The following is a 9,568-nucleotide window of genomic DNA, read 5'->3' on the forward strand; positions in this document are numbered from 1 at the left end:
CTGACCTCGTAAATACACCTTCAGCAACTCCCAAATCGTCAAGGAGGACATTCCAGGTGTTTGATTAATATCCAAAAAAAAGAAATTTCAGATGCAATAAAACTAGTAAAAAAAATGGAAAAAAAATTTTGTGAAGAACATTGAATCATCTCAGTTTGGTGCATAAACATTGGCCAAAATGACCGGAAAAGTATAAATTTGCCCTACGACAATAACATAGCACCCAGTGGGGTCAGCTTCCACACTTGTCATCGTAAATGGTGTATTTCTATCAATTAATATAGCTGCCCCCCTAGCCTTCGATTGGAAATTTGAATGAAATATCTATCCTGACCACTCCCCTCCCAGTCTAGAATGGTCTGATGACCGTAGATGTGTCTCCTGAAGAAATGCAATATTTATATTAAGCTGTTTCAGATGTGTAAATACCTTCTTTGGCTTTAAAGGATGATTAAGTGCCTTAACATTCCAGCTCACGAAATTAACCATACTACCATCCGACCCTCTGTGAATACTGAAGTCAGTCATGAGAGAAATAAAAGATTAGATATCTGGGCCCTACAGGGAACCTAGAATGACAGCAGATGGGCCACAACACAGATGTCTGGCAAATTAAACACAATAAATGACAAAGTCTGGCACATCCGCCCCGTAACCCCAACTTCCTGACGTAGCTCATCGCTTTGCTTGCATCTATGAACTTCTTTTCCTCTCCGTTGAACGTGATACGGAGACGGGCTGGGAACAGGATGCCATACCAAACTCCCTGCCAGTTTCGGAGCAACTTCCTGACCTCATTGAAGGCCGCCCTGGCCTTAGCGACACTCGTGGTATAATCTGGAAAGATTCACTGTTACGACGGAGCAGGGCTCGAGAGCGCACCCGACTCAGTACCTCAACGCAGTCCTGGTAGTAGTGGAGTTTGGCTATGATGGCGTGTGGTTTCCCATCCTTCCTCACAGGACCCAGACTTCTATGAGAGCGATCCACAAGCACATCTCTATCCAGCTGTAGTATTTCTCTCAGTAGTTCCGAGACTGATGTTGTAGAGCTGGATCCATTTGCTTCCGCCACCCCGAGAATTCTGATGTTACATCTCCTCAGTCTCCCCTCCATGTCCTCACACTTATTTCTGAGTCCAGTCACCTTTACTGCCACGTCATTCACCGTAGCCTGTAAGACTGCCACTTCGTCCGACCAGGTCGTTAGCCCACCTTCCACCTCTTTAATTGTAGCTTTCATCTGGTCGATTTCGGAGTGAATTGCGGCCGTATTGTTCTTTATTTCCGCTTTCAACTCGTTCTTAAGAAAGTCGAAACCTTCAGCAAGTGCACTTTCCAGCTCAGTTTTGATCACCGCAGCAATGTCGGCCCTTAGTGAAACCAGGATATCCGTCTTCAAGGTTTCAGCGTCCATCTCTTGGCTGTTCTGCCGGGGCGGGGGCTCCGAGCCTGGAGAGGCAGCAGAACTCGCTGCCGAGGCGGTGCTGGGTCTAGATTTGGTTGACTCTGTGAATTTATATTTCCGCAAATTTGCCGCCATCTTCACACAAATATATGTACATATAACTTAAGAAACTATGTTCGAAACAGGGTTTGCTAGCATTTAACTATGAAAAACACTTATTAACTTAAAAAAAAACAGAAGTTCGACGGGAGCTCAAACTAAACCCGACCTACTCCATTGCCCGCTCGACAGCGCCCCCCCGCGTTTGTTATGTAAACCCCTTGTGTTGCTGCACACATCGCGCAGTATTATTTACGTTAACCAGCCAACGAAGTCTGAGTATTGTGTATGCCTTTCACTAAACAAGTCTGCGGTTATGTTCGTGCTGACTACCTTGATGCTAAGCGGTCGTGTGTTCGTGTCCTGTTTATTTCATGCCTTGACTCAAGTTTCGTGTTTTGTCCTCGAATTGTGCTTCATGTGTAAGACCGTGTTTTATGTTTGTTGACTTTGTATGAATAAATCTGCACTTGCTTTCCCCTTCCACGTCCGTTTCATCACACACACGCACGCACGCACACACACACACACACAGACACATACACACACACAAGCACACAGGCACACGCGCGCGCGCGCGGAAGACGGACCGACGAGTCTTTGGTACGTGGAGGACAGGAGAAACGTCAAAATGCGTTTTTACAGAATTTATATCTGTTTTTCCTTATTATCACCGGTTCACTCCTCGGGTATGTTATTATTATTATTATTATTATTATTATTATTATTATTGTTGTTGTTGTTGTTGTGACACTGAGCGCTGGTATTTCAACTTCAGGCAGTTACTTTTTAAAGTTTTATTCCCGAGAACTTCAACAGCGTGCCCTGCCTATTAAATAAATATAATTTAGTGCCATGTTTGTAACACACCTGTAGGGACTGTTTTCATGGATTTGCATTCAGTTTGTAGAATACAAGCCACAGTTCTCTCAGTTTATTTTTGTGATGTGTGTGACGTGATTTCCGTTTGATCCATCTTTATAATTTTTTTGGTTTGTTTCTGATATCGTTGATGTTTACCACAAAAAATCTGCAGTTCTGTCACGAGTGGCTTCATTCTGATGATAAAACTGTTAGAATGTGATGCAATAAAATGTTATTACATGCGGAAAATAATATGTTGTATTTTGAGGGCAGCGGTCTTCTTCTTACCTTCCCTCTGGCTGAGCGAGATCTGATGTTAGGCGAGGCTGTTTTTCTGTTTTTCATACCTCCAGTGTATTTTTGATGCTAAATACTCAGGTCTGCTTAGTTGCCGCTCATGATAAATTTAATCCTGTCACAACTTTCAGTGTCCTCCACTAATATTGGCACCCTTGGTAAATATGAGCTGTGGAAAAATTGTCTTTATTGTTTAACATTTTGATCTTTTGTAAAAAAAAAAGACAAAATCACAAGGTGGCCTAGCTGCACCAAACTTTCAATATTACTTTGTTATAAACTCTATAAACTAATATCAAATACTGATGTAACTATAACACTACCAATAATCAGAGGCGAAAATGATTTGTCTGTCTCCTCCAACCCTGAACTCTGGAAAGAAATCTGTAGTAGTACTTTCTCTATGACTAGCAACCGAAATGTACAACTCATACAGTATAAGATTATTCATAGGACCCACATCACCCCCAAAAAAAGTTTAAAATGGGTTTAAGCGACACAGACACCTGTTCACAATGCTCTTTGGGCAGCACGGACGATTACTTCCACGCCACATTGGCCAATTTACTCCTATTGGATAGTAGTGACTGATAAACCTTCCACTATCATGGGCTGTAGAATCCCTCCATCGCCATCACTTTGTTTACTCGGTAACGCCGTAGAAGTCGATAATCTTCCAACCAAATCTAAACACCCACTCCTCATCTCTCTCCAAATATCGCCAAGAAAATAATTCGGTTAATCTGGAAATCAAAAATATCTATACATATCAATCATTGGGTCAACCTTCTTACAGAATACATCACGTTAGAAAAAAATAACATTCACCCACAAGAAAAATATATTTACATATAATGACATCTGGAACCCATTTTTAATTCATTTTAATCTAAATCAAACACCTGGAACCAGACCCACGCACTCTCCCAATCATATCTCCACAAACTTATAAGAAAGAAAGGGAAAGGATAAAAACATTTGAAAATATTGATACATTTGTGTTTTTATCCGTATATATGCATATACATGTCTATATTATATATTGTTCATATTATTATTAGTTATAGCACTATTGTCATCATTACCATCTATATTATTATCATCATGATCATTAAGACTATTCCATTATCCTCAATATTATTATCGGTCACGTAAGGAGGTCGAGAACGGGTGCACATGCAGATAAGAATTTTATTGAAGGAGATATAGGCAGTCAAATCCAAATCATAAAACAATAACGTGGTCAAAACATGGCAGAGACCAAGGCAATAGTCAAATAACGAGGAAGAGAACCAGATCAAAACCATGAAACAAAGCTAGGAATAAAGGCTTGGTACACAACCGTGACTATAGCAACTGAGCATAATAACTCACAAAGCCATTGTGTTGAAACAGTCTCTATATCTGGGTGAGCAGTCTTATCCAGAAAGGGCCGGGTGGGTGCAGGTTTTCATTCCAACCATTGTTTCATTGTTTATCTTGAGATTTTAATGTGTGTAGTGTAGTACATAGTGTGAACGTGACGTTAAGTGTGAACCACCTTTACAAATAACTATTAAAAATAAAATTCCTCTAACATAACACATATTATACATGTTATATCGAGAGTTACGGCTAGATCGCAATGAATTAACAGCCAAACGGCAGTGATGAAGCACGTTGTAGCGGGGCAGTAGTTTTTCATTACCGACTTGTGCAACGTTGGGGGGGGGGGTGTCTTTGTAAAGCAACATTTCTGTAACTTCATTCACAATGTAACAGACCTCCATATTTGGATTTTAGTGTATCTGATTGTATAGAAGTGTACTATTTGCGACATTATTTGTCGATATTCTTTTTAAAAATCAGTCTGTAGTGTCACATATTTATCACGGGATCATAAACTTGGTGTGTGTGTGTGTGTGTGTGTGTGTGTGTGTGTGTGTGTGTTTTATTCATCAGGATCAGTTACTTCAGCTACACATCCTCCTGGTTCAGGTAAGAAATACACACTCACTCACACCCACCCACACAGGTGAGTGTGAGCAGCCGTGAGTGTGTGTGTTTCATTTCTAGGGAATCAGCCATTTCCAGGTCCGTACTCCTTAATCGTACTCTAAATGAATTATAATGCTTCTACCTTTTGAAACATGGCAACTGCAGTAAACTTTCACAAACACATTAAGAGCACCTCCATGACCTTAATCTACTTTAAACCCATCTGTGTTTCGGCTATGCTGAACTGCCCCTACGTGTGAACGAGTGTACGGACGTATATGACCTGGATGAGGCTCAAGGTGTACGAATGTATTTATAATCAGTGTGTGATGACCCACGTGTGATGTTGTGTGTTTGCAGAGGTGTGTGGGAGTGCAGACTGACTGTGTGAGTACCCAAACTCTTATAAACACGTTTACCTTTATCGTTATACGTCTATACGGTGCAGCCGCTCAGGTTTATATTCACCGGGGTTATTAGTTTTCCAATTTAACCGGTTTGTTACAGGTTTTTCACACATGAATGGGTAACAACTGTTGGTCTATTCATCTTTCAGGGAAGAAAAAAAACATGGTAATACAGACCTAATCTTTCCTACAGGGTGAGAACACACACACACACACACACACACACACACACACACACACAGACTCCTCTCTCTCTGTCGAGCTGAACATGTGCGTCTCCTCTTCTTTGACGTGCTGGTTGCTGTGATGCTGTGGTTGATATGGCTTATCTGGAATCACATTTACATTTATTCATTTAGCAGCGTTTTTTATTCAAAGCGACTTACAAATGAGAAAATACGAGGAAATTACCTCGCTGATCTACTTCCTCCACCTTTGACTGAGAGCGATGTGTCTTTACGATTAAGACTGACGCTGGAGTTAATCCCACTTGCTGATGATCTCAAGACTTTCCTGATTTTCCTCAGAGAGATTTTCCTTCACCACGGTCGCCTCAGGCTCGCTCATTAAGACTCGAAACTGCATCCAGATTTCAGTAAAGCTGCTTTATTGTTAAACGTGTTATAGAAATAACAATCGATTCGTTAAATAAGGAATAAAACACAAGTTACCACCCTGAAGTGGATCATTTTACAATAAACCTCGTGTTTTATTCCTCTTATTCGACAATTCAACATTGCTGTGGAATAAAGGAATAATAATAATAATAATAATAATAAAAATTATTATTATTATTATTATTATTATATTTACTTCACTACTTTCCTACTAGGATTGCATGCGCTCAGCCCAGTGTGAGTAATAGGTGAGTAAACGTGTGCGCATAACAACAGAACAGACCTCAGCTTTTTTCCTTTAATGTGTCACCTGTCCGTACCTACCAATATACTGTAAATTAAGTGAAAGCTAAAGTGTGTGTGTGTGTGTGTGTGTGTGTGTGTGTGTGTGTGTGTGTGTGTTGTCAGTCGGCCAGATGCCTCCACAACGACCCCGTGGTTAGCTCCAATTGTGTGGGAGGGTACATATGATTTGACGGTGATTGACAACATCTACAAACAACAGAACATCACCGTGGCAGTCACCGTCTTCGCTCTGGGGAAGTAGGTCTTGACACTTGACACACACAAAGCATTGTGGGTAATGGTATGTGATAAAATGCTCAAAAATTTAAACACGTTTGCCAGCGAGGCTCTAACGGTGATGACACTAAACGGGTACCTAAGTGGTGTGACAGAAAACTGTTTGCCCTGTCGTCGGAAAATCACAAATTTGATCCCCGACTATGCCACAGCTATCCATGTCCGGGTGCCAAGGGAGCAAAATTGGCCATGCTCTCTGGGTGGGAGGGGCATCATGTCTCTACCCTGTCAATCAAAGCAGCTCTAATCAATCATGTCTCCATCATGTCTGTCAGTATGCAGAAGAGGGCAAATAGCACTTTAGTTCCATCAAAAACCTCGGTAATGAATCCCTTCTATGACTAACTGAATATGTTCCTGCAGGTACGTACGCTTCCTGAAGGACTTCCTAGAATCTGCAGAGCAGCACTTCATGGTGGGCTACCGAGTGCATTATTACCTGTTTACCGATCGTCCGGACGAGGTTCCCACGGTAACGTTGGGGGAAGGACGTCAGTTGACCGTGATAAAAACAGAAACCTCGAACCGCTGGCAGGAAATCTCACTGCGCAGGATGGAGATGATCGAGAAGGTCATCGAGAAGGAACTCACCGACAAGGCAGACTACATATTCAGTCTCGACGTCGACTCCAAATTCTACGCTCACTGGGGGGCGGAGTCTCTGGGCGACCTTGTCGGCGTGCTGCATGCCTGGTTTTTCGGAACATCTCGGAAACAGTTCACGTACGAGCGGCGTCCTGAATCTCAGGCCTTCATACCTTTAGAAGAAGGAGACTACTACTACGGAGGTGCCGTGATCGGAGGACGCCTCGACAAAGTGCACCAGCTGGTGAAGACGTGCCGCATGCAGCTGGATGTGGACCGAGCCAATCACATTGAAGCGGCATGGCAGGAGGAGTCTCACCTGAACAAGTACTTCCTGTACAATAAGCCCAGCAAGGTGCTCTCACCTGAATACCTGTGGGACGACACAAAAGGGAAACCCAGCTACATGAAAGTGGTGCGTTTCTCTCAGGTGGTCAAGAATTACGCCGACATCCGACCCAACCCTTAAAGCACACTGTACTGTAATGGGTTTCTCAGGAAAGATAAATGAACTAACATCATTAACTCTATCACCATCATCTCACAGGTTTCAACCACAGACTACACCAAGGTCTTCCATCAGGAAATGTTTGGTTACCCTACATTATAAGACATGTTGATGATAATATTAATAAATTGTGTTTTCCTGGATTTTTAGGTCCTAATTATGTTTGTAAGTTACACAAATGCAATAAAGACAATTCTTAAAGGAGATCTAACTCCATGTCTTCAAACTTCAGTACAGGAACCATGGTGCAGTAGTTGCTCTTCTTAAATATACATTCTCTTTTATCTACCTCATTTGAATATGATTGTTCTTGTGGAACAATGTACATCACTCTTTACAGACCTGAAATACTCAGCACACGTTGTTGACGTCCACTGACCGTTTCACAAAAAGAAAATGGTGTCGTTAACATTATCCAAAAAAACAATATTGCCAAAGACCTTCCTGTTTTTAAGTGACATGTTTAGGCTTTGCAGCATGCGATCAGAATCCCTTACTATCGAAAAACCTCTGCAAGAGTGTCGACATTACATCATCAATAAGCGATTAATTCTGATCGAGGTCGTGTGGATCCAAAGCCTATCCCGGGAACACTGGATACGGGGCAGGAATACACCCTGGATGGGACACCAGTCCATCACAGGGCACCACGCACTCATATTTACAACTAGGGGCATTTTAGTGTAGATAATCCACTTACTGACATGTATTTGGCAAACCAGAGAAAAGCTAAATATACACGATGACAAAGTAAAAACAGTTTGCCCTGTTATACAGGGATGGGAGGGGGGACATTTATTTTCCAGCACACGGAGAGTGAGTTCACATGTTGTTGTAAGGTTCTAACAGAAAAGCAAATTAATCTCAAATAAACGGTTACTGTTGTTTTATTGGAAATGATGATTGTGTGCTGTGAAAGTGAAAGCACCTTTTACTACTAGTAATAATTAATCTATTATATAGCCAAAATAAATAAAGAATTAAAACAAACTTTAAAATGTTGTGTTTTGGGTATAGTTCTTCAGTTCGTCTGTCGGCGATAGTATTCCTGTTACACCACCACGATCTGTGAATGATTACAAATATTAAAAATGTATTAATGAAGGACTTTTTTTGTGTGAGACTCGAGTCTTCAGGACAGACGAGTTTACACGGTCCTGTATCTCAGTAACATAACAAGTGCGTTTGTTCTGTTTTTTTGACTCGAAGAGAAACGCCTGTTTCACGCATGATTTGCTTGCAGGACTTATCCTGGTAGGATTACAGTTTCCCTCCACTGTAAATAAAAGGCCAGAACCTGTTCCAGCATCACAATGCCCTTGGGCACATAGTGACCTCCCCAAAGACGTGGCGCGCTACGGTTGGAAGAAGGCGGAAGAACTCGAATCCCAGGGCTCAAATCGAGACTAGACATTCAGAGCTATTGATTCTTTAAACAATGAATTGAACAGGACACACCTGGGCAGCACGAAACACCTGTCAGTCACTTGTTTCAATATTTTTCCCCACTTGACAAAATGGGTGAGGTTCAAACCAAAAGGTGTCGTGTTCTCAGTTGCTCAAGATTTAAATATGAGGAAACGAAAGCTGAAAGTCTGATTTACCGTCTCATATTCGTCTTTTGATCTCAAACACAAATGTCTTCGCTGTATAGAGAAAGCAATAGAATTGGCCTCGTTGTTCCAATACATTTGGAGGGGACTGTTTGTGGTTGTTGCAAAAAAGTGGGTGGGACAGAGAGAGACCACACATGAAGGGAGGAAGAAATAAAAAAAATGTTCTAATCAATCAATAAAGAATAAAGTCTTTCATTCGTTTATGTTCTAATGAACGTAAAACTAAAAGACAGACAAAGACAGCTAAAAGACAGAACGGAGGAGGTGAAAGGAGTGCCGTGATGGTGAGAGCACAAAGAGAGAGAGAGAGAGATGGAGATAAACAAAGAAGCTTGATGAGGCACCAGGTGAGAGGGCTAATCAAGTCAGAATACTAGGACCTGTAGGAGGAAGGTTACTCATAACTGGCCATTGTAAATATTCTGAGAAGTTTCCCTTTAGTGCATGTGACAGTCACAGCTGTCTGCCAGTTGAAGAGGAACTTCACTTTTGGTGTACATTTACATGCTGCAGTATCAGGTAGTATTGCATTTAGTGATGTAATATGTGAAACAATACACCCACACACACACACACCTACACCCACACACACACACATACACCACACAC

The 9,568-nt window shown here is 41.6% G+C and overlaps 1 protein-coding gene across 1 annotated transcript; it reads left to right on the top strand.

Annotated features, from left to right (window-relative positions):
* The first annotated feature begins 4,651 nt into the window (after nt 1-4,651).
* On the top strand, nt 4,652-8,388 carry LOC128603373 (globoside alpha-1,3-N-acetylgalactosaminyltransferase 1-like). The gene is made up of 5 exons (XM_053617741.1): nt 4,652-5,031; nt 5,201-5,245; nt 5,884-5,916; nt 6,077-6,211; nt 6,614-8,388. Exons 1-5 carry the CDS (start codon nt 4,988-4,990, stop codon nt 7,302-7,304), a joined length of 948 nt encoding a protein of 315 aa, XP_053473716.1. The 5' UTR covers nt 4,652-4,987; the 3' UTR covers nt 7,305-8,388.
* Nucleotides 8,389-9,568: the final 1,180 nt, after the last annotated feature.

The sequence above is a fragment of the Ictalurus furcatus genome, chromosome 28 (assembly GCF_023375685.1).
Source record: "Ictalurus furcatus strain D&B chromosome 28, Billie_1.0, whole genome shotgun sequence".
NCBI classification, from domain to species: Eukaryota; Metazoa; Chordata; class Actinopteri; order Siluriformes; family Ictaluridae; genus Ictalurus; species Ictalurus furcatus.

What these genes read in the sequence shown, in the direction of transcription:
- LOC128603373 (XM_053617741.1), top strand. Translation starts at nt 4,988, where the DNA reads ATGTTGTGTGTTTGCAGAGGTGTGTGGGAGTGCAGACTGACTGT. An exon ending in TGGGAGTGCAGACTGACTGT is followed by an intron (nt 5,032 to 5,200) that starts GTGAGTACCCAA and finishes TTCATCTTTCAG; the next exon opens with GGAAGAAAAAAAACATGGTA. An exon ending in ACCGTCTTCGCTCTGGGGAA is followed by an intron (nt 6,212 to 6,613) that starts GTAGGTCTTGAC and finishes ATGTTCCTGCAG; the next exon opens with GTACGTACGCTTCCTGAAGG.